The following is a 26525-nucleotide window of genomic DNA, read 5'->3' as shown; positions in this document are numbered from 1 at the left end:
TGAGGTGTTTCCAGTCTGTTGGCAACAACACTTGACTGGAGCTTCTGGCAAAAGTGCTCTGGCAGGGCAGTGGTGGGCCCCTGTGTGCATGTATTCCAGTGAGGTGGGGACAGGGGGATGCTATGAGTGAGTGCACATCAATGTGGGAAGGCTGCAGGTAGGTGCACACTGGCAAGATGCAAAAGTGCTCCGATGGGTATGCAGCATCTGCCAGTGAGAGAACTATTGTGGTGGCCACTGACAAGCACTTTGGCTGGGCAACTGAGGCTGGGCTGCCTGTGGTTGCAGCCAGGCAAGGACCCTGAGAGAGGCCAGCAGACTGGGGTGTGCTCAAATCAGACTGCATGGACAAAACAACCCCACTGTCTCCAGGTCCAGTAGCTAACAAAGGCTAAAGTCACCTAAAAGAGTATGGTGAGCCTTGTGGGACGAGTGTACATGGCCATGCTCCACTATAGACGTTCCCATGTCAAACCCTCTGGGCTCCTTCCAGGCTGGAATTCTGTTTCTGCCAACTCTCCAGCCAATTATCACTGGCAGCTCAAATGTCATGGCGGTTTTGGGATCTCCCATAGCTAGGATCCCAGAAGTCCATGGTGAAGGTGAGCCACTCCATGCCTATTTCACTCACCCTTTCCTTAGGAGCCTCTTGGGCCCAGAAATGAGTCCTCGTGCTCGGCAACCCTCTGCAGTGTTCCCAACTTTCTCTACTTTCAGCCTATGATCTGTGTCCTTTTTGTGTCCACTCTCCATACCTTCTTTCCAAAGACCTGTTCAGAGTATGTTGGTCTCCTTGATAGTCTGGTCTCTTTCAGTGGGAGAATTTCTTCCTGGCTATGTCTAGTTGGCCATCTTGGCTCCCTAAAAAAATTGACAGTGATTTTTGATACTTAGACCAAAGTGATTCTAAAACAAACTATGTTTATTTCTGAGCAAAAATTTCAGGATGACACCCTTTTACTTTATTTACAAAATAGATCTCCATCCCCCATCCTGTGCACAGAATACCTGGGCAGGATATGTATCTGTGGAGAGAAAGAAAGGCCACTTAGGGTTGGATATCCTTTTTTCCCCCCTGGGCTTTCTCATCTCATCTTAACTGAATGACTGCTCTTTAATAAGTTAGGTATCTCTAATGTTCAAAAGAAATTTTATTCCTAAGAAAAGGGGACTAGAATTAAAACTGTGCTATGTTACAATATTGTCCATAGGTTATTATCTCCTCATCACCTAATTCCTTCTCCTCACTTTCTAATAGTTTTAATTTTCACTTGGATATCCTTGGGGATTCTGAAGCACTGATTCCACTCCCAGCTCTGTAGAGATGGAGCACTTCCCTAAGACAATCAGCACATGACGTCCCTGCCCCCTCTCTCCTTTACAATAGTGATTAGTTTAGGTATTGGCAGATGTTTTAAGCAGGAAAATTAACTACTAGGGTTTCTATTGAGACTTCTGGGTCAAAAATAATCATTCCTTCCAGGATCTTCATAAAGACACATTTGACCCCAGAAACTGGTGCAGCTATTTTGAGACTAGAAAAGCAGACAATATTATGCTGAAGCTGATAACATAAAACAGAGCAGTAGAAGGAAACTGACTCCGTGGCAACATCACTGAGCTGCTGGAATGATCTCTTCCTGAAGCCAGCGTGAGCCACAGGTTTTTCATATATATAAAGCAATGCATTTCCTTCAATATAGAAATCAGTCTGATGTGTGTTTTCTGTTCTTTGCAACCAAAAGTATCCTCAGTAATATAATTCCCTTAAAAGCAAGAGTTTTCTTTCAAGAATTATTGAACTCCATTAAATCTTGTATTAGCACTTCCTAATCATATAAGTTAATTGGTTTCTAAATAACCTGTGCTTTTTTAAAGGGCTGAGTTTCATTTACTTTGGTTATATCAGTCAAGACTGTCAAATGCCTGTCTCAGACACTGATGACACCCACTGCTATAGAATTATGGCCCTGTTCACCAGGTGCCATAGATGTTCCATACACTCCTGAGCCCAGGATTCTGGCTCTGATGTTGCTCTGAGCACCTGTGCGCTGAATACTGGGACCACCACTGCCACAAAAATGCCTGTGCCCTGGAACCAGTGCTACTGTGGTTACCATCATGCCCTTGTGACAGACCCAGCACCAAGAGGATCCCTTTGGCTAGGACTCCCCACAGTGTCCTAGGAGGCCCCAGGAAAAAGAATAGCAGGAGGACCACAGCAATCTTTGACACCAAGGCCCTCTAAAACTTTCATCACTGCTGCTGCCTTCAAATACATCTACAACCTTGGCCACTGAGGACCCCTACAGTCCTGTCAAATGTTGATTACAGCTGATGGAACTGCACAGACTATGCCACCACATCCTATTCACTTAGCATAGCACTCACCCACAAATTAAAGTATTTCCCCACAAATCCAGCCCATCAGTCTTGAAGAGATGACTGCTCCCTCAAATGCACAGATATCATTGCAAGGTCATAAACACATACACAAAGGAAAAATGACATCACCAAAGGACCACTATAATTTTCCAATGCGAAACCCTAAAGAATTAGAGATCTATAAGCTTCCTAAAAAGGAATTAAAAATAATTATTTTAGAGAAGCTCAGCAAGATACCAGAGAACTCAATAATACCAATCAGAACAACAATATATGAATAAAACTGGAAGTGAAGCAAAGAGATGGAAAGATCAAAAGAAAGCAAACATAAATCCTGGAGCTGAAAAATACAGTGAATCAACTGAAAAAATGCAATAGGGAACTTCAACAGCAGACTCAACCAAACAGAAGAAAGAATCTCTGAGATTGAAGATAGGTTTTTTGAAATTATCCAAACTAAGGAGAAAAAAATTGAAAAGAGTAAAGTAAACCTATGGGACTTAAGGGACACTAATAATGAAACCAATGTATGCATCATAAAAGTCTCAGAAGGAGGATTGAGAAAGGGGAAGAAACCTTATTTAAATAAATTATGACTCAAATTTTCCCAAACCCTTAGATATGGACATTTACACCTGTGAAACTCAAATGTCTCCAAACATGTTCAACCGAAAGAGAACTTCACCATGACACCTTATAATCAAATTGCCAAAAGTCAAAGACAAAGAAATTTAAAAGCAGCAAGAGAAAAGTGACTTGTCACATACAAGAGAACCTTTATAAAACTATATTGGACTTTTCAGGAGAAACTTCATAGGCCAGAAAAGAATGGGATGATATATTCAAACTACTGAAAGAAAAAACACTCTGAAAACCAGTAATATCATATCTGGCAAAGCTGTCCTTCAAAAATGAAGATGAGATAAAGATATTTCCAGAAAAACAAAGCTGAAGGAGTTCATCACTACTATACCTGCCTTATAAGAAATGCTAAAGGCACTTCTTCAAGCTTAAATGGAAGGACACAAATTAATAACATAAAAATGCATGAACGTATAAAACCCACTGGTCGTGGTAAATATATAGTCAAAATCAGAATATTATAATCCAATAATGGTGTTACATAAATATGTTTTAACTCCAGAAAAAAAGATTAAACACAGAAGTATTAAAAATAACTATAGCTACAATATTTTGTTAAGAGATAGATAATATAAAAAGCAGTAAATTGTGACATCAAAAACATATAATGCATGTGGGGGTAGGAGAAAAGTAAAATGTAGAGTTTCTGTAGGCAAATGAAGTTAAATTGAGTGCACGCTTGGATAGGTATGCAGTATAGTGTAGTACTGGTTTTATTAGGTTAAAATATATTGCTATAAGTATGTTTTCTGTAAGACTCATAGTGACCACAAAGCTAAAAGCTATAGTAGACGCACAAGAGATAAAGAGAAATGAATTAAAGTATACCACTACAAAAACTAATCATATCAGAAAGGAAGATAGCAAGAGAGGAACAAAGGAACTAAGGAACTATGAAACAGAAAATTTTTACAAAATGGCAATAATGAGTTCTTACCTATAATTAATTACTTTGCATGTAACTGGATTGAATTATGTAGTCAAAAGTCATACATAATAACTGAATTGGTAAAAAAAAAAAAGCAAACAAACAAAAACAATACCCAGCTATATATTGCCTATAAAATGCTCCCTTGAGGACACATATAGGCTGAAAGTGAAGGAGATGGAAAAAGATATTCCATGTAAATGTAAACCAAAAGACAGCAGGGTTAGCTCTGATTAGACAAACTAGACATTAATTCAGAAACTAAAATGAGACAAAGAAGGTCATTATATAATGATAAAGGGATAAATTCATCAAGAGGGTATAACAATTGTAAATATATGTGTACCCAACATCAGAGCACCTGAATATACAAAGCAAATATTAACAGAACTAAAGGGATAAATATCAATACAATAATAGTAAGGGACTTAAATACCCCACTTTCAACAATAGAGAGATCATCCAAGCAGAAAATCAATAAGGAAACATTGGACTTGAACTACATTTTAGACCAAATGGACCTAACAGACATATACAGAACATTTCATCCAACAGCAGCAGCATATACATTCTTCTCAAGCACCTATGTCTAGTGCTATGACATTCTCCAAGATAGGTCATTTAGTAGACCATAAAAAATTTAAGAAAGTTGAAGGCATATCAAGTGCCCTTTCTTACCACAGTGGTATGAAACTAGAAATCAATAACAGGAGGAAAACTGGAACATTCACAAATATATGGAAATTAAACAACATAATACTGAATAACAATGAGCCAAAGAAGACATAACACTTTGTTTACATTTTGAGACAAGTAAAAATGGAAACACATCTGATATGGTATGGATGTGTGTCCTCTCAAAATCTCACGTTGAAATGTGATCTTCAGTATTGGAGGTGGCCCTATTGGGAGGTGTTTGGATAATGAGGGGAAATACCCCATGAATGGCTTGGGGCCTTTCTGTGGCAATGAACTACTGCAAGATCTGATTGTTAAAAAGAGTTTGGGACCTCTCCCATTTCTCTCTTGCATTCTCTCTCCCTGTGTTGCATGCTGGCTCCCCTTCACCTTCTTCCATGATTGTAAGCCTCCTGAGGCCCTCACCAGAAGCAGATGCTGGCACTATGCTTCATGTACAGCCTGCAGAACCATGAGCCAAATAAGCCTCTTTTCTTTATAAATTCACTAGTCTCAAGTATTCCTTCATAGCAACACAAATGAACTAACACAACAACATGCCAAAACTTACAGAATGCATCAAACACAATTCTAAGAGGGAAGTATATAGCGATAAACACCTACATTAAGAATAAAGAAAGACCTCAATAAACAATGTAAATTTACACCTCAAGGAACTAGATAAAGAAGAACAAATGAAGCACAAAGTTAGCAGACATATGGAAATAAAGCTCAAAGCAGAAATAAATGAAATAGAGACTAGAAAAACAATTTTAAAAGTCAACAAAAAGGTTTTTCAGTTAAAAAATTAAGTCTTGAGAAGTGATATATCTTCTGGTAGACTGATGAAAAGAGAGAGAAGACAAATAAATCAGAAGTGAAGGAGGATGACAGATAACACATAGGATCATAAGAGATTACTATGTGCATTTAAATAAAACCAGTTAGATAACCTAGAAAAACTAGATTAATTTCCAGAAACATAAAACCTACCAAGAATGAATTATAAAGAAATAGAAAATCTTAACAGACCAACAACAAGTAAGGAGATTGAATCACAAATTAAAAGTCTCCCATCAAAGAAAAGCCCATGAACTGTTTCCCTTCTGAATTTTACTGAACATTGAAAGAATTAATACAAATTCTTTTCCAACTCTTAGAAAAAATTGAAGAGAGAACACTTCCAAACTCATTTTACAAAGCATTACCCTGACATGAAAGTCAGACAAGGATACTACAAGAAAAGAAAACTACAGGTCCATATTCCTGATGAACATAAATGCAAAGCTTCTACAGAAAAAAAAATACTAGCACCTGTATTCAACAGCAAATTAAAAGGATCATACACCATGATCAAGTAGTATTTATCCCTTGGATGCAAGGGTGGTCCAACCTATGCAAATGAAGAATGTCATATACCACATTAAGAAAATGAAAAGCAAAAATTATTATATCAATGGATGCAGAAAGAGCATTTGACAAAACTTATCTTTTCATGATAAAAAACTGTCAACAAATCGAGTATAGAAGGAAAGTACCTCTACATAATAAAGGCCATATATGACAAGCCCACAGCTAACATCATACTCAATGGTTAAAGATTGGAAACTTTTCTCTATGACCAGGAACAAGACAAGGATGCCACTTCTGCTACTTGTATTTGACATAGTACTGGAAGTTGTAGCCAGAGCAATTAGGCAAAAAAAGAAATAAAAGAAATCCAAATTAGAAAGGAAGAAGTAAAATTATGACTGTTCACAGATGATATGATCTTATATTTACAATCCACTGCCCCCAAAACACTGTTAGAACTAATAAATGAACTCAACAAAGTAGCAGGATACAGTATGAACACACAAAAAATCCACTGCATTTTTATATACTAACTGAACAATCTGACAAGGAAACTATGAAAGCAAACCCATTTATAATAGCATAAAATGAATAAAATAATTAGGAATTAGCTAAACCAAGAAGGTGGAAGACTTATACACTGAAAACTATAAAAAATTGCTGATAGAAATTAAAGACATAGATAAATAGATACATATCCCATGTTTCTGGATTGGAAGACTTAATAATGTTAAAGATGCCAGTGCTACCCAAAGAAGTCTACAGATTCAATGTAATCGCAATGATGTTTTTTTTTTTGGCAGAAATAGAAAAGCCTATTCTGAAATTTATATAAAATTTCAAGGACCCCAAGTAGCCAAAACAATCTTGAAAGAGAAGAACAAAATGGAGGACTCTCGTTTTCTGATTGCAAAACTTACTACAAAGCTGCAGTAATTAAAACAGTGTTCTATTGACATAAAGATAGACATGTAGACCAATACAATAGAATAGAGAGCCCAGAAATAAACCCTGGAATATGTGGTCAAATGATTTTTGACAAAGATGCTAAGACCATTCAATGGGAAAGGGGCAGTCTTTTCAATGAATGGCGCTGGGAAAACTAAATATTTACATGCAAAAGAATGAAGTTGGACCCTTATAACCTAATACCATACACCAAAATTAACTCAAAATAAAATAAATACTTAAAACTATAAAAATCTTAGAAGAAAAACAGAGCACAAGCTTTATGACATTGGATTTGGCATTAATTTTTGGATATGACACCAAAGGCACAAACAACAAATGAAAAAGACAAAATTGGACTTTATGAAAATTTAAAAATTTTGTGCATCAAAAGACAGTATCAACAAAACAAAAAGGCAACACACAGAATGGGATAAAATATTTGCAAATTAGATATCTGATAAGGGTATTAGTATCCATTATACATAGAGAACTTCTAAAACTCAACAACAAAATAACCCAATTCAGAAATGAGCAAAGAACTTAAATAGACATTTCTCCAGAGAACATACACAAATGGACAGTAAGCACAAGAAAAGATGCTCAACATCACTAATCACTAGGGAAATGCAAATCAAAACTCCATTGAAATATCACCTTATACCTGTGAAAGTTGATTATACAAAATGAAGTCGTTTATGTCATACCCAACTAAAATGAGCCAAGAAGCCATCAGAAAAACACTAAGGTTACATACACCTGTTTTTTTTTAAAATGTCTTATAAGCTCAATCCAGATCTGAATGGACCTAACCGTAATTTCAAGACTACAAGTCCCACCTGGCAACTGCTGAAACTCACCTATCAGAGCTCACTAGCTCTTGTAAGATGCTGCCAGCACCAGTGAACTTTCTCTCAAAACAATTTGTATAACCTTCCCTTGCCCCAGTAAACCTTAACCATTTCTTTGGTCTGTGGGCATAACAGAGGCCACCCTAGTCTGTGTGTGTGCCCTGAATTGCAATTCTATTCCTTATATATTCCAAACAAAACCTCTTGCTTAGAGATTCATCTCTATATATTTTTGAGTTGGCATATCCCTTAGAATGACTACTGTAAACAAAGAAAATAACAAGTGTTGGTGAGGATGTGGAGAAATTGGAACCTTTGTGCATTATTGGTGGGAATGTAAAATGGAACAGCTGCTATGGAAAACAGTATGGCAGTTCTTCAAGCATTTAAAAAAACTGCTGTATGATCCAGCAATTCCACTTCTGGATATATATCCAAAGGAAACAAAATCAGTATCTCAAAAGAAATATTTGCCCTCCTCGGCTCATTGCAGCATTAATCACAGTAGCCAAAATATTAAAACAACCTAAGTGTTGATTGATGAATGGATAAAAAAGTTATATATATATATGGAATATTTTTCAGCCTTACAAAAGGAAATCTTGCCATTTGCAGCAACATGAGTCAACCTGGAAGACATTATACTAAGTGAAATAAGCCACACACAGAAAGACAAATCCTACATAAAGTCATCTATATGTGTAATCTTAAAATTTGAACTCATTGAAACAGTGAGTAGAATGGTGGTTACCAGGGGTTGGGGGATTGGAGATATCAGGCAGAGAGTACAAGCTTTCAGTTGCAAGATTAACAAGTTCTGGAGACCTAATGGACAGTATGGTCACTATAATTAATAATAATGTATTGTACAATTGACAGTTGCTAAGAGAACAGATCTTAAGTTTTCTCACCCCCACTTCTCCCAAACACGCAAAAGGGTAACCACATGAGGTGATGGATGTGTTAATTAGGTTGACTGTGGTAATCATTTCACAATGTGTGTGTATGTGTATATATGGGTACATGTATATATGTGTGCATGTATATATATGTGTGTATATATATATATATATATAAAGTCATCTCATTTTGTGCTTTAAATATATATAATTCTTATTTACTTATATTTTGAGGTCAATCTTACCTCAATAAGCTATAAATAAAATAAACCATAAGATCATTTCTATTTTGCAAGTACTGAAACTTAATTAAGTCAGTACTATTCCTTTGCCCCTTTTCCTTAATAAGAAGCTGATATAGTTAGGCTTTGTGTCCCCACCCAGATCTCATTGTGAATTGTAATCTGTACAATCCCCATAATCCCCACGTGTCAAGGGAGAGACCAGGTGGAGATAATTGAATCACAGGAGTGGTTTCCCCGGTGCTGTTCTCGTGATAGTGAGTTCTCACGAGAAATGATGGTTTTATAAAGGACTGTTCCCCCTTTGCTCGCACTTCTTCCTGCCGCCTTATGAAGAAGGTGCCTTCCTTCCCCTCCACCTTCTACCATGATTGTAAGTGTCCTGAGGCTTCCCCAATCATACTGAACTGTGAGTCAATTGAGCCTCTTTCCTTTATAGATTGTCCAGTCTTGGGCAGTCCTTTATAGCAGTATAAAAACGGACTAATACAGAATGTTTAAAAAGAGATAGCCAAACTATTAGCTCATAGCTCATTTATATGGAAATTTTATTTCTAGGAGGAGTAACCACAGGATCACCATTAGAACAATCCTGGCTGCAGTCAGGAAAACAATAGCTTCAGAGCATGCACTCCTAGTAAGAGCCACTTACAATCTTCCTAATGAAACAGAAAACAGTATCTCAAATCTAGAAGGGCTGAGGTTCTCCAGTTCTTCATTCTTGCTGTCCCATCTGCTCTTGTGACTGAGCATCAGTGAGTTTGCTGTCAGATGTGCATAGAGGCCAATACCATGGCACTGGCTTTTGAGAAAAGAAAACTTTTATTTCAAGTCAAGTGGCAAGGAGACAGGAGGAAATGCTCAAATCTGTCTCCCCAAGCTGGAGGCTGGGGTAGGTTTCATAAGCATAGGGTAATGATGTGTGATCTGATTGGATCTTAACAATGAGGTGATGTTGGGAAGCATGATCTGACTGGATCCTGCCGTGGGTGATGACAGTGCTGTATCTGATTGGATCCTGGATCCTGCAATGTGGTGTATGCTGTTTAATTCAGTCCCTGCTCCTTGGTCCAAGCACTTAATCCCTCTGTGGTTGCACAGTTGGTTATCTGGGCATGCCCTGGTTACATGACCTTCATCCTGGGGGTCCATGGCAACTGAAAAGCAACTCACAACATTGTTACATAAACGTCTACACCAGATTCGTTTGATGTGGTTACACTTTCTCATCTCCTTTTTTTATTTTATATAGTTCCCATTTTCTTCTTTTTTTTATGTTTTCTTCTTTTCCTTCTCATTCAGCTTACCCGTATCCCTTTCTTCTCTTCCCATTTTATTCTATTTTTTTCTATATTTAATATAAAACATCTACCTTTCCACTCTACCAGATTATGCTTTCACCAGTATTCCCAATCAAAAGTTTGGTACCCCAGACATAATGTTGCATGTATAATGGAGATATTCTTTATAATTTTAATGTTGTGTGCTAAAATTAAAAGGTTTGGCAAACTGCATCTTCTAAGATGTTTTTTTTCCTCATTTTCCTTGAAAAGTTCCTCTAGATCAGTATTCTCAAAATGTGTCCCCAGACCACTAGTATTAACATTACCAGGAAACTCGTAATAAATGCAAGTTCCTGGGCCCAGTCCCAGATCTCCTGACTCAGAAACTTTGGGGGTGGGGCCCAGCAATCTGTTTTAACAAGCCCTCCAGGTGATTCTGATGCACTAAAATTTGAGAATCACAGGTGCTAGATTATTTTGCCTCCTGCTACCATATTGATTTTATTTTCCTAAAAGATTTCTCAGAGGGATGAGGTTGCCGTACTTCCGCTTTAACTTGATAGCTGTGCTTCAATGAATGATGCCTATGAAACTATGTCTGTATGCTACCTTCTCTGAATTCCAGGGCAAGATCATTCTATTTTCATAAGCTGCAGCTGGTAGCAACTAGGAATATACTTCAGACCTCTTGCTCCTGGCAACGTGACAGCTTTCCAGCACATGCTGGCATTATCTACAATGACTTCTAGGAGGAAAAAAGAGAGAGATGTTCTCTTTAAAAGTGACAGGGGTATTCAGTCTCAAAATCAAGACATCTAAAATTAAAATCATCAATTTTCCCCAATACTAGCATTCCTTCAGTATTCTCTCTCCTCCTATCACCGCTCTCTTAGACACCTGGGTTTTTGGAGTTATCCTTTACCCCTCCTTCCTTCTGGCCTTCTGTGTACATTCTCCACTCCTTTAAAACTAGGTCTCCTCGGCCAGGTGCAGTGGCTCACACCTGTAATCCCAGCATTTTGGGAGGTCGAGATGGGCGGATCACTTGAGGTTAGGAGTTTGCGACCAGCCTGACCAACATGGTGAAACCTCGTCTCTACTAAAAATACGAAAAAATTACTTGGGTGTAATGGTGGGTGCCTGTAATCCCAGCTACTTGGGAGGCTGAGGCAGGAGAGAATAGCTTGAACCCCTGAGGCAGAGATTGCAGTGAGCCGAGATCACACCACTGCATTTCAGCCTGGGCAACAGAGCGAGACTCTGTCTCTAAATAAAATAAAATAAAACAAAAAACAAACTAGGTCTCCTTCACCTCAGCATCAGATGACTATTATCATTGCCTAACCCTTCTCCCTGACTGTATTATCTCTTATTTTAATCCATCTTACTCACTACATACAGATGAGTTTTCCTTAAATAATAATCTCTGATTGTCACTCTCTCCTTGAGATTCTGGTGCCACTACCTGCTGGCCAAACTCATTAGCCTAGAACTCCGAGCCCTCCATAGTCTGACACCAGCCTTACCTTTCTAAACATCTAAGAATGTCCTCCCCAGAGCGTCTACTTGCTGTTCCTTACTACAGAGCTTCCACTCCTCCCCTTGCCCATGTTTTCTGCTGGCTCTGAAATGCTCTCACTCAACAAGTCTACTTATTTGAAGGTTCTTTTGCTCTCATGGTGTAGCCCAAATTTCACCTCCATATAAAGTCAGTGTTAATCATGCCAGGTTGATAGAGTGCCCTCCAGACTCCAAATTTTATTTCCCTTGTTTCTACCTTCATCTATATATTATTGTGACCTCTTCCGTCTTTCCATGTGCATTGCTAGCATTGTGTTGTGTAGGTCTTGGTGTTCTCAATGCCTGTGTAGCTTTCCTTAATGAAGTATTTAAATACAAATGCAGAAAATATGCAAGTACCCAGTATTTAAAAAATTTTCAACATGTTTATATTTTAATAAGCTTTATTAGTAGATGTGTAATGTTGTTCTTGTAAGTGTAAAAGATAAATCTGTTATAAACAATGTGCCTCATTATTTTCACTGTTTTGACATTGGAAGTATTAAGAAAACATTACTTACCTGAACATAGCTTAGCTTGCTTCTGAAGAGCTTCTGTAAAAATACGAATTTACAAGGCCCGTTTTCTTTGACATAAAAAGCTTTCTATGTCCTAGGTATGTATATGTCAGTTTCTGGTATTTTACACATTGAACAAAATTCAGTGACATAGTAAAGGCTTTAAAAAACAGTATTTTTTTTTTTTTTTTTTGCCACTGTAAAGAAAAAAACTTTAGTGGTGAATTGAGGTAATTCTATTAGAATATCCAAATATTTGGATTTGAAGGAAATTTAACTTTTCCTTTAAGATATCAAAATCTTAATGTAATATAAATATCAATACTATCTTAATATCTAGTTATTAATTTAATAATTAAACTAACACTAAAAAATAGAAAAGAAAAATATTAAGCCACACAAATTCAAAATGTACATTATGAATTGGCCAAAAGCCTGAGCGATCACTTGTCTTTAAGGGAAATGTAGTTTTATCATTTTTAAGAACATGACAAGACTAAAATTAATTAAGGAAATTCTGCCTTACAGATTATAACAGAAAATTATTTTAATACATTGGTAAATATTATTTCTAATCTTTTTTGAAATTTTTTATTATTCATTCTGTCCCTCATTCTACTTTCTCTATAGATTTTTTCTAACATATTTTTCTGCTTCAAACTTTTAAAAATTTATTTATTTATTTGTTTATTTTATTTATTTTTTAATGGAGAGGAGGTTTCACCATGTTGTCCAGACTGGTCTCCAACTCCTGAGCTCAAGTGATACACCTGCTTCAGCCTCCCAAAGTACTGGGATTATAGGCCTGAGCCACCATGCCTGGCCTTTAAAATGTATTTATTTTAAATGACAAGTAAAAATTATGATGTACAATATGATGTTTTGAATATGTACATGTTGTAAAATGGCTAAGTTAAGCTGTTTAAGATAGGCATTATGTCACAACTTTTTTTTTGAGGTGAGAACACTTAAAATCTACTCTCTTAGTCTGGACGCAGTGGCTCATGCCTATAATCCCAGCACTTTGGGAGGCCAAGGTGGGCGGATCACCTGAGGTCAGGAGTTCGAGACCAGCCTGGCCAACATGGCGAAACCCCATCTGTACTAAAAATACAAAAATTAGCCTGGTGTGGTGGCAGGCGCCTGTAATCCCAGCTACTCAGGAGGCTGAGGGAGGAGAATCACTTGAACCCAGGAGGCGGAGGTTGCAGTGAGCCAAGATCGTACCACTGTACTCCAGCTTGGGCAACAGAGTGAGACTGTCTCAAAAAACAAACAAACAAACTACTCTCTTAGCAACTCTCATATTGTCATTAACTGTAGCCACCATGATATACAATCAGTATATTGAACTTATTCCTCCTGTCTAACTTAAAGGTGTCCCTTGAATAACATCTCCCCAACTCCCCTAACCCCAGCCTTTGGTAACCACTATTTCTAATTATTTCTAATCAAAATATACACGGTATTTCTAAAATGTTTAATATTGTGCTCTTAACTTATGAACGTTGATCTTGTTTGCATTTCTCATTTGCTTAGCAAATTATTTTAGGGATCCAGGAAGTATTTATTGAATACCTCCTGTATATTGTAATAATGCTTCGAGAAGCCCCGTTTCCATACCTAGGTATAATTGTTCAATCAGCACCATCTATTGAGGGGCACTTTCATTATTAAAGTCCCAACACTGTCACATGGCACATTCAAACCCCCCTTGAACCGGCTCCTCCTGCACTGTCCAGCTTCATCTCTCATCACCTCACCTTCTGCATGGATTCAACAACTTGCAGGTCCCTAGATACTATTTTTCTCCTGTCTGTCCCTTGGAATGGATTTTCTCTCTGTGAAGTGTAGCTTCTTCACTTGCACAGCTCCCACACTGCACCTTCAAATTGTTGACTGTCTTTTTCGCTTGTTGCAGTGCCTCTAGGGACTTGAGAGGAAGAGTGGCAGGGGCCTTTTATCCCAGGATGCTGAACTCAGAGAAATTGGAAATCACTGCACTGGTCAATAGCAAGCCAATATTAGAGAAGGGCTTAAAACAATGATAAGGAGATAGGATTTATTTGAATAAAGCAAGGAACCTACAAAACTATTCTATAATTCAGAAATACAAAATTAGCCAGCATTTTTCTAGAGCTGCCAAGTAAACATTGAATGCTAGGAAGTCACTACTTCCTAATAGTCTACCAAACATGAAATGCCAACTTAGTTATTTGAAAAAGTGAGCTCATTTGATTTACTTGTAGGAAGGGAGCTAAGTACTGAAAAGAAGTGGTTACTTTATGTAAGTGGGAGCTTGATGTCTAATTTCACATATTGGTGCTTTTTGCCTTCTTTCCATTTGATAGGCTGGCTCACACCTTCCATGAAACACTTTATTTATGGGGTTGCAGACACACCACCTTCCTTTATTATTCTACCCTTTGGCCTGCTTCTTCCCCATCTCCTTTGCTCATCTTCCTCAATTTCCTGACTTCCAAATTCTGCATTATCCCAGGGCTGCTTCCATAGATTTTTTTTTTAATCAAGTCTATTTAACTCACTCTCTAAGTGATCTCATACTGCCGCATGGCTTTAAATAATTGTCTAAATAATGATGACTCTTATATTTATAAATCTTCTATCTCTGACCCTGAATGAATCCTTCCTAATCATGGGGCTCATTACTTAGCTTCCATTCAACATCTCCCTTGGATGTCTAAAAGGCACTGGTCTATAGAGAGCTGTACTTAAGTCCAAAACTGAGCTCCAGATTACAATTCCCTCAACCTCCTCTTCCTTCAATCTTCCCCATTTCTGAGGTAAATAACAGCTGTATCCTTGCATTTCCTCAAGTCGAAAACTTTGGAGTCATCCTTGATTCCTTTATATTCTTCACATGTATAATGTAAACCATCAGTCCATCCTACAAAATATATCCAGACTCTAACTATGGCTTACAACTATTTCTACCATCCTGGTCTAAGTCATCACTTTCTATTGTCTGGAAAATTGTAGTGGCTTTCTTATCACTCTTTTCACTTCCATCCATCTCACCCTATAGTTTATTCTCAGTGTAGCAACTGAAGGACCCTTTCAGAGCTTGTCATACTTCTCAAAACTGTCCAGTAGCTTCCCATCTCAACACTAGCCTTCTCTTTATTTCTCATTCTTCTAACTCTGGGTTTTTGCACCTTTTATGGCTCACTCTCTTGTTTTATTCTAGGGTCTGATAAAATGTCACCTCATCAGAGAGGCCTTCCTTCTCTAAAATAATTTAGCCCACACCTCCATCAACTTTCTTTCCTGTTCTTATTTATTGTTCTAGAATGCATTCTACTAGAATTTAAGCTTCATGAGAACATGAATATTGTTTTTGTTTACTGGGGTGACTTCAGTGCTTCGAAGTATATAAACCACCTAAGGACACAATAAACATTGAATGAATGAATGAATGAATGAATGAATGAATGAGGGTCTTATTTTATTGTTAGAACTCTTAGTGTATAATCTAAGTGTCACTTTACTGTTCCCATAAAAGTCACTTTTTTTCAACGGAGAAGAGAGAAAAGACAGGTGTGTTACATTCACAACCTAGTTATCCATTCAAATTTGACCCTTGGTGTTCTGCAGTCTGAGCTCCCAGTACCTCCACGTGCTACCACCCACATCACTGAAAATGAGATGCTGCTTTTTTCAGATCATCTCCAGCAGAGGGATGAAAGTGAGGCTACTCATGCTTCCTGCCATTATATCACCTCTTTACTTTCCACTGCACTATCACACAAGATAGTGTAAATGTATCAGTTCTTATGGAATTTTTAGGGTAAACAAATTACAGCATAGGTAGGGAAATATTAAAATTGTACATAAAATGTTTCTTTTCCTATAATCCTAGAGAAAAGTACTTAAATTGAGCACTTCACAGAAGATTCCTTTTTCCTAACCTTATATGCCTTTACATGGCAATGTGTTTGTCTCTTTTGCAAAATAGTCACAGAGCAGCTGTCCTCCTTTTAGTCTCATCCTTCCTCTGAGAAGCTGATTTTACTCCAAGATAGATCACCACCCTTCCTCCCTAGGTCATTTCTCAGACTGAGTATGGAGTAACATGAGGGGCTTTAGCAGGACTGTCCATGGTTGTCCTTGGGACTTGAGTTCCTCAAAACTGTTCATGGTGGGCACAGGCACACTATGTTCCTTAAGACCTGCCCAAATATTAATTCTTTAAATTTTCTACTGAATGAATGGTTGATTGTCATTTCAACATCAGTCTCTTTCTCTCTTTTACATATTTCCCAAAGACAATCATCTTTTTTTTCTTTCTTTTTTTTTTTTTTTTTTGAGACGGAGTCTTGCTCTGTCACCAGGTTGGAGTGCAGTGGTGCGATCTCGGCTCACTGCAACCTCCACTTCCCAGGTTCAAGCAATTCTCCTGCCTCAGCCTCCAGAGTAGCTGGGATTACAGGCGCGTGCCACCACACCCAGCTAATTTTTCTATTTTTAGTAGAGACGGGGTTTCACCATGTTGGTCAGGCTGGTCTTGATCTCATGACCTTGTGATCCACCCACCTCGGCCTCCCAAAGTGCTGGGATTACAGGCATGAGCCACCGTGCCCGGCCGACAATCACCTTTTTTCCTAATGCATGCTATCATCTAAATCCTTACGGAGAATATTAAATATTTACCCCCAGATTACTCAGACTGGTCTCTCTCATGGTAAAATTAGTGCATTATTAGAAAGAACAGTGATATAGTTTGCCTCTGCGTCCCCACCCAAATCTCACGTTGAACTATAATCTCCACATTTGGAGGAGGAGGGTCCTGGTGAGAGGTGATTGAATCATGGGGGTGAACTTCCCCCTTGATGTTCGTGATAGTGAATGAGTTCTCACGAGATATGATGGTGTAAAAGTGTGTGGCACTTCCCCCTTTGCTCGCTTTCTCTCTCCGGCCACCATGTGAAGAAGGTGCTTGCTTCCCATTCACCTTCTGCCATGATTGTAAGTTTCCTGAGGCTTCACAGTCATGCTTCCTGTTAAGCCTGCAGAACTGTGAGTCAATTAAACCTCTTTTTTTTGTAAATTACCAAGTCTTAGATAAGTTCTTTTCACAGTGTGAGAACAGATGAATACAAATGGTATTAGCTCCCTTTCTTTATACCTTAACTGTTTGTTATTTTTCTTTCTATTCTTTAAACACATTGTAAGTCCTTTGGCTTGCATAGTTTCCAGTGTAAAGTCTATGTTAACATTTAATGTTTGTTGTTCTTTATGGTGTCTTTGTTTTCTGGCTACTTAATTTTTTTTAATCCCTGGGTTTGTTTATTTATTAATTACAATTTGATTATGATTTGCATTAGCATGATTTTCTTTTTCTTTTTTTCTTTTCTTTTTTTTTTCTTTTTTGAGATGGAGTCTTGTTCTGTCTCCCAGGCTGGAATGCAGTGGTGTGATCTCAGCTCATTGCAAATTCTGCCTCCCGAGTTCAAGCAATTCTCTGCTTCAGCCTCCGCAGTAGCGGGGATTACAGGCACCCGCCACCACACCCGGCTAATTTTTGTATTTTTAGTAGAGATAGGGTTTCACCATCTTCACCAGGCTGGTCTTGAACTCCTGACCTCATGATCAGCCTGCCTCGGCCTCCCAAAGTGCTGGGATTACAGGTGTGAGCCACTGTGCCTTGCTCTTTTTTTTTTTTTTAAAGACAGAGTCCTGCTCTGTTGCCCAGGCTGGAGTGTAGTGGCACAATCCCAGCTCCCTGCAACCTCCTTCTCCCTGGTTCAAGCAATTCTCTTGCCTCAGCCTCCCAAGTAGCTGGGATTACAGGCACACACCACCGTGTCCAGCTAATATTTTTGTATTTTTAGTAGAGACGAGGTTTTGCTATGTTGGCCAAGCTGGTCTCGAACCCCTGGCCTCAGGTGATCTACCCGCCTCAGCCTTCCAAAGTGCTGGGATTACAGGCGTGAACCACTGCACCCAGTCGGCATGATTTTCTTTATATTTCTTCTGCTTGGGGGTCATGATCTGTAAATTATAGTTTTCAAAAAAATTTGAAAATGTTTCAGCTATTCTCAAAATATTTTCCCTACTTGCTCATCTATATCTCTAATAACATGTATGTTAGACTTCTTTATTTTATAAGTTAATAATCTATTTATTTTTATAGCCTTTTATTCTATGTACTTCATTTTAGATATTTTTCTTTGTTATGTTAAGTTCCATTATCTTTTCTTTGGCAGCGTTTTACCATCTGTTAATCCCATCCAGTTTATTTTTCATTTAAGATATTGTATTTTTCATTGCTAGAAGCACGATTATTGTTAAAATATCTTTCTCTCCTCAACATGCTGTTCTTTTCTACCTTTATGAACCTGTGGAGTATAATAACTATTTTTAATATCTGTCATTTCTTGGCTTATATTTTTTCAATGGGCTTTCTCTTGGATTGGGGTCATTTTTCTGTTTTGTTTTTTCTAAGCCTGTTAACTTTTGAATAGATGGCAAGACGTAAATGTTAAGTACCATGGATACTGGGTTGTGTTGTATTCTTTTAGTTTAGATTTTATTATGACATGTAGTTAGTTGCTTAGAAAAACAACTTTTCAAAACTTGTTTTTAAGCTTCCTTAAGGTAAATCCAGAGCGCCATTTAGTATAAAATAATATAATCCCACTACTAAGGCAATACCCATTTAAGAGGTCTAACTAATGGTCCATGTGCTATACAATGGTCAGACTTTTTCTTGTGTGAACACAGCCTCCATGTCTTGTGTGAGGTCTTGGCCTTATTCAGCTTCTTGTGCTTTGATTAACCTTTCGTTGTTCTTTTTCCGCCTCAGTAGTTTCCTCTCACACATGCAGAGATCAGTACTCTGCCAAATACTCAAGTAGACTCCTATCTAGATCCCTGGAATACTCTTGTGCTCTCTCTCTGTGAAACTCCTTCTTTTCTGATATTCTTCTGTACAAACTTTAGTCTCTTTAGCTTGCCTGAACTTGGATCTCTGTCTGCTGAATTAATAATACTCTCAGACCTCTGAGTTTTTTCTGTCCTTGCACTGTGGCCTGAAAACTGCCAGAAGCAGGAAACCGAAACAATCATGGGTTTCGTCTCATTCTTTACTTCCTCTGGAGATCTTTGTCCTACACTGGATTTTGCCCCGTTTTTGAGTTATTTAAGGCAGGAAGATAACACCAACTTTTGTTACTTTATCATGGCCAGGAATGGAAATTCCAGTTTGTGAAAAGTTTGACAAAACCTTAGTTGTGAGAAATTCTGAACCTTTATATGAGTTAGCAAAATTGTTTTTTCTTAGAAACATTGCTGACTTTGATCCAACTCAGTAAATATTAGCCATGTCCTATTTCACAGACATAGATACTCTTTTAGAATAAATTATCTTTAGCATTTGCAAGTAAGTAGGGTTAAATTTGCATCATAAATATTACTGAATAATTGATGTGATATTCAGATGGGTTATAGCCACACCTGGAGTGCTCCAGATTTCATTTGAAATAAAATACAGTCAAGATGTTTCAAGAATAGTAGTTCAGAAAAATCTAATTATTTGATATGAATATGAGATCATTGATATGTATACATTCACTCATTCAATCAACAAACATTGAGGATTTAAAGATAAGACATAGTTCCTGCTTTTTGTGAAGGCTGTAGTCTATAAGGGAAGACAGACATGCAAATTCTAGCTGTAATGTAGTAAGATGTAGTAGGATTGTAGGATAAAGGCATTAGTTAAGGGATATGTAAAGTGCCACAGAAATACCGAGACAGGTGGAAAGGGCAGGAAATTGAATCTGCTCTATGGAAGGCGTCACTTTCCATCACTATCCATTTATTCAGTTAACATTATTAGGTACTAATAGTGTGCTGTGCACTGTGCTAAGGCCTCATAATACAAATCCTCCTCTGGGAGAGCCCTGGCTAACAAGCAATCACAATGCGGTGCAGTAGCAGCTGTGGCTAAGATGTGAGCAGGGAGCCATGTGGTGGAGAGGAAGCGCACTACAGCCTGGAGGACAGTTATCAGGAAATGCTTCCAGAGGAGATTGAGCCTCAGAAAGGGAAAGGCTTATGGCACAGAGCATCATCATTCAGAGAATGTCAAGTAATATAATGTGGCTAGAGCCACGTGGTGTCAAGTGGGAGCTCTGGGGGAGAGGAGACAGCAGAGATGGGTAAGAGGCGGATCTTCAAGGGCTGGCTGTATTCTGCTGTGGTGTTTGAAAGATTGCGTGTGTGTGTGTGTGTGTGTGTGTGTGTGTGATGAGATAGTGAAGATTTGTGATTTAGAAAGATTACTCCAGTGGTAGGGTAAAGGATAGAGTAGAGGGAAGTGAAACTGGAAGCAATGTGGAAGGTAAATTGATTCAGTAATCCAGGAAATAAATGATGAAGAACTACACTGAGGGACTGGAGATAAGGGGTTAAGGAGGGGAATTAAGAGCTATTTAGGAGAACAACAGAAAAAGGACTTGGTGCCTAATTGGATATGGAGGGTGATGGAGAGGATTTAGTCTATGACAATGTTCTGTCCCGTTGGACTAGTTGTATTCATTGAGGGCTATGTTTCCTAAAAGGTTTCCCTATCCTGCAGAGAGTTCAAAACAACCCGACGGGACACAAGGAAAAATAACAGAGTTCTATTTATACTTTTTTCAGTTTTTTAGTTTCTATTTGTAGGTGTCTTAGAAAATAGACACTAAACAGTGTAGTGTATGTGCATAATTTAAAATAAATATCAATATATTGTAGGGCATGCTGAAATATCTTATTATCAAGAGTGTGTGATCAAAATGCTTGGGCAGTCTTAGACAAGGAATGCAAAAGGAAAAGTGGATTTGGAGGTCCTGGGGAATTTGATGTTCCTGTAGAACATTCAGGCAGTAATTTCCAGTGGGCAACAGGATCTAGACTTAGGTAGGACGGTCCAATAGAGCCTTCTGTGATCATGGAAATGTCTTAAATATACACTGTCCAGTATAGTAGCCCGTAACCACATACAGCTTTTGAGCACTTGAAATATGGCTAGTGCAGCCGAGGAACTGAAATTTTCCATTCTGCTTAATCTTAAACTTATTTATTAAATGTATTTAAATTGAAATAGCCACTTGTAGCTAATGGCTATGATACTGGAAAGCACAGTCCTAAAGAGAGAGACTTGGGACTGTCATTTATTGAGAGCTCCCAGTGGCTCAGCACTTTATATACATTTTAAAGCAATTTAATCATCCCACTACCCTATGGAGTAGGTGGTATTAAGAAACAAAAGAGTTAAGTTCTTACTCTATCCTTTAAATAGGAAAAGAGTATATTGTAAACAAGAGCATGTTTACTCTGAAATATGTATGCTTTCTAGATATTCTCTGTTGGCAGATATTTATACATCTTTCACAATCAAGTAACAGTTTTATTCTTTCCTTTCAGGTGGTTTGCTCTGTTAGAGGTTCAGATGTGTATTATTTTAATACTTTATAAATATGACTGCAGTCTTCTGGACCCATTACCCAAACAGGTAAGTGTTTTCAGAATTTTGAATATCATGACTACTTATAAATATGACATAACCACCCCCACTTCCCCCAATTTTAATTACTAGAGATGAGCTGACATTTCCTCACTTAGGCCTGATCTTAACAGGTGCCTTAGATTGAACCAGACTGAGAAGATACTTGGTCTCCTTAATTCAGGATCTAATCTATGTACCCAATTACTACCTGGCTGGGACTTAATAGCAGTCTTTCCACCACTTCCAGTGTTAGGAGCTCTTCAATGCACTTACCAATTTGAACACTTTTCCCTGAGTTAAATAAACATGGCCCCAACTTTGCCCTTATTTTTCTAGAAAGGAATGTCTGTGATCCAAAGGTGAACTATTGTTTTTAATGCAAGTCATAGCCCTTGGTCCATCTGAAAAGGAACAGCATGGAAAAAAACTAACCTAGCAGTAAAAACAGTGAACAGAAATGAAAAGGTCATGGCTTTATTCCTACCTCAAACTGTTGAATATTCCAGTCATTTAAGTTTTCTGTAGATCTATTGTCATAGATCAGTGGCTCTCGAATTGGTGTGAGCATCAGCATCACTAGTACGGTTTGTTAGAACAGACTGGATAAAGGTGCTACTTATCGCTAGAATTTCTGATCCAGTAGGAACTGGGGAGGGGCTACAGAATTGCATTTCTTTTTTATTTCTTTTTTTTTCGGGGGGGGGTTGTTTTTTATTTGTTTGTTTGTTTGTTCTTGAGTCAGAGTCTCCATGGAGTTCAGTGGCACAGTCTCAGCTCGCTGCAGCCTCTGCCTCCCGGGTTCAAGTGGTTCTCATGCCTCAGCCACCCTGGTAGCTGGGCCTGCAGGCGCACACCACCACACCTGGCTAATTTTTTGTATTTTTAGTAGAGACGTTGTTTCGCCATGTTGGCCACACTGGTCTCCCAAAGTGCTGGGATTACAGGCATGAGCCACAGCGCCCGGCCCAGAATTTGCATTTCTAACAAGTTCCAGGTGATGCCGCTGCTGCTACTGCTTGTCTGCATGCCACACTTTGAGGACCTCTGTTGTAAGAAATAAAAGGAAGTTCAATTTAAATCCAAATGTTTGGAAATCATGTGAACACTTTGGGTAAAGGGTGCTATTGAAATTGGGGCTGAAGCTGAGAAATTAAGGATTGCAATCTCAGAGCTATTCACATAGCATTTTGTGCTTTGATTTACTCTTGATATAATAAGGCTAACGTATGGAGGGAGAAATAAAACTCTTGGATGACATTTCAATAGGAATTATGTAAGTGCATAAGTGACACAGAAAATATTTTATTACTCACAAATATGCACATTTCAGCATTTCACTTGATTTCTTTTGCACTTTTATTTTGAGGACAAGTAACTTACCAGTGATGAAGGGCTCTCAGAATCTTACAATGAAAAGGAACTCAAAACAACTTTCACAAAGGTTCTCAGCTACCTGCTACGTTGTTGACAAAATGAACATCAGGGTCAGGCTTTATGGACATCAAATACTAGTTCCTGATCCACTGAGTTGAAATTGTCACAATTTTGTCACTGAGTGAAAATTGTCACAATTTTGCTCAGGATTAAACTCAACATCCAAAGATTTTCCCACCAGCAAGAGGACACCAGAATGCCTTTTCAGATGAAAAGGATGGCATTTGTTAAAACCATGGAGATTAGTAATTTTGATCAATTCCTTAGACAGGATTTTTCCTAGCATTTTCTTCCTAAGAATTCTATTATCTGTATTTAATTTCTTATACTATTTTATATATGTCCTATTTATGTTTTGACACCACTGAGAACATTTTTTAAAGAAATGTTCTCTCAGGTTATAAAAAGTACAAGTCTGAGTGAATTCCCATGATCTCAAAGAGCATTTTATTTCACAATTCTTATTCTAGAATGAGAAATATCGATTTACTTTATTTAACTATTGAACTTGTTTCAATAAATTGTAAAATCAGGTGATCAGAAAGTGCAGGAAATGGTTGTCAAATCACCAGGCTCTTCTAGGAGAAGGCAGGGTTGGGTTGTCAAAGCATGTCCTGAACACTCTGTTGTCAGGTGCAGGGAAATCAGTGGACTTGGAAACCAACTCCCCTGAAGGAATTTACTTAACATAGTAGAAAAAATCAAATGCTAGAATCTCCAATTTTAATTTTGCAACAGCCGAATGTTTTATTTTACCTCAAAGGGCCTTAAATAATGTAGTGTTAATTCTCTTCCATTATGAACCAAACAAAAAGGAAATACTACAAAGTTTAAGGATCCGTGATCAGGCAGCAGTGTCCTGATGCTGGCAGTGGGGGCTGTTCCATTTTGAGCATTAAGGAACGGTCAACTTTAATTCTCTTGCAAAAGCAAGCACATTTTTGCTAACATAATGGGTTTTTATTTCTTTGTATGGTTGTTGTTTTTTTTTTTTCATTTTACCTTTGGGGTTCATAGAGCCTTAGGAAATCTCACAAAATGCATGGATCCCCTTTGTAGGAAAGTACATAATTCTTCATACACACAAAGTTGTGGATGCAATTTCAGTGGGTTCATGGAACCCTGCAACTTATTCTTTCAACTCTCCAAAGAATCTCCTTGCTAAAGAACCCATTTTGTGCCCTATTTCATTCAAACTTGGAAATAGACTGATTCTAAATTGGATCCACCTCATCTTTCCTCACTCCTCATCTTCCCTCAGAGAAAGGTCGACAGAAAAGGTTCCTTTTCTTTTTTAATCCCCTAAACCTCAAATACCTCTTTGTATTATTTACGATACGCTAACCTCCCCTTGACCCTACACAGTTTCATATCTTATTTCTAACTCGGGGGGAAAAAAGTAAACATTTGGAGCCTACAAAGTATCTTTATGGAGGCGACGGAGTGAGACTCCTCTCAAAAAAAAAATATATCTTTATGGAAAGTCACGATCATGAATACGCTATAAGTGGTTCACATCACCAACTCCACATCATTCTTTAAACACCTGTAACCTGCAGTATGGAGATCTCACCCAGCGATTCTAAATGAAGTGGCACAGTTTTTGAGCCAGAATTGTAGAAAGAGCCTTATTTGTGGTAACCTCTTTAGCCAGATAAAGCGAAGGGTGGCAGGCCTATAGCCTTCAGGTGTGTACAACTAAAGAGATTGTTATTAGAGTAAGGAATTGTATTCTTTTTCTTCTGCCTGAATGGAAGGCTAAAGTTGATGTTGAATATTGTGAAGTTCATTGATGCAAACATTTCCCAACTTGAAAAACCTAAATTGTGTACTTTTTAGAGGAGATTACAATGGAATAAACCTTAGGTCTGAAACTGTGGGCTTATGTCTCTTAATTTCTATTTCTTCTGCATTTCTGTTTTTAGAGTTATCTCCATTTGGTGGGTGTCCCCCAGCCGGAAGGGCAATGCCGAATTGAATATAAACAAAGAATATGACATCTGTTGGGCCTCACAAGGGCCAGGGCCTTCTGGAGGAGTGGCACCACCCCACCTTGCAGCACCTAGACCTGAGCCCTACAAAAACACACTGCTTCACTTTGTTTTAGGACTTAGTTCAAGAACACATTCAAATGGTGCATGTGTTTGGTATCTTCAACAGTAGACCAAGAATCTAACATCACTCTCAGTAATATAGAGACCAGAATACATGGTTTATAGGAAATGACCAAATGATCCAAAAAAACCCACATTTTTTAAGAAGTTGGAATTTGATTTCATGCATAACTGTATTAAAACATTAAATAGAAATAATGTCATTTGAATGAAAATCTTATCACATTAAATTCACTGTGAAGGCAGCATACTTAAATTTCTATTTTGAAAAGTCTAAAAGGCTTAGATTTTTAAAATTTAATAATTATTTCTACAAATTTTCTATTTTCTTAAGGTGATTCTCAACTAGCAATTGGAACTCCTAGGCTCTATTAACATAATTCTTTATTGTAAACGTATCTAATGCTAAAAGTAATAAAATGATAGTTTTCTGAGACCTGTGAGGACAGGAGTGGTGTCTTACATTCATTTCTACACTTTGTTATGCTCAGGATTGCACCTTCTTTACAGAGTATATTCAATAAATGTATGTTGATTGATATATTGATTTATATTTTACTTAACGTGGAAGCATTGTTTTGACTCAAAGTGTTTGCAATTATAGTTTGGCAGATACCATATTTTTGCTAATGCATAGAAACACAAATATAATGGTATGCTAAGACAAGTAACTGTAGTGGAATCTATTAAAGACTTATAACTGTCAAGTATTTACCATGAAATCCAGAAAAGAAATCTTATCATATTCAGGAAAACATATGACACTAATAACAGAGTGAACACTTATATCATAATTTATCTTCCAGTATTATATAAAGTGCTGCTTGCCTCTCTTATTTCACAGTGAGGAAGCTTTGTGTGGTGCATGTTGTTCTTCTGTGGCTTATTTGCTTCCCTGGGCTAGAATTATCCCATGAGGTTGATAATGATTGCTTAGTCATCCATTTCCTACTAGCAAGCACATGACTCCCTAGGAGAAAATTAAGTACTTTGAGGTGCATTAACTTTTCCAGACTAATGCAGTGATTTTGAAGCTGAGTTAGTAGCTCACAGCTTAGCTTACAGGCTCAGGGATCTGGAGTCAGAAGGAGCTGAAGAAAGCAGTTCAGAAGTCCACAACATCTCTGAAAGTTGCAGACTATAACTTGGCAGGTTCTACTGAATATGGCAGGTGCG

General features: G+C 37.8%; 1 protein-coding gene across 1 annotated transcript in view; it reads left to right on the top strand.

Annotated features, from left to right (window-relative positions):
• Window positions 1–26016, top strand: part of LOC116460488 (24-hydroxycholesterol 7-alpha-hydroxylase) — a 138499-nt gene extending 112483 nt beyond the window's left edge. Inside the window, exons 11-12 of the mRNA XM_032141726.2 lie at window positions 21720–21807; window positions 25161–26016. Of these exons, the coding sequence (XP_031997617.1) occupies window positions 21720–21807; window positions 25161–25232 (160 nt within the window). The 3' untranslated portion in view covers window positions 25233–26016. The remainder of the gene's footprint in view (window positions 1–21719; window positions 21808–25160) is intronic.
• The last annotated feature ends 509 nt before the right edge of the window (window positions 26017–26525 follow it).

The sequence above is a fragment of the Hylobates moloch genome, unplaced genomic scaffold (genome assembly GCF_009828535.3).
Source record: "Hylobates moloch isolate HMO894 unplaced genomic scaffold, HMol_V3 SCAFFOLD_20, whole genome shotgun sequence".
NCBI lineage: Eukaryota > Metazoa > Chordata > Mammalia > Primates > Hylobatidae > Hylobates > Hylobates moloch.
This window is presented reverse-complemented; position numbering and strand designations above follow the sequence as displayed.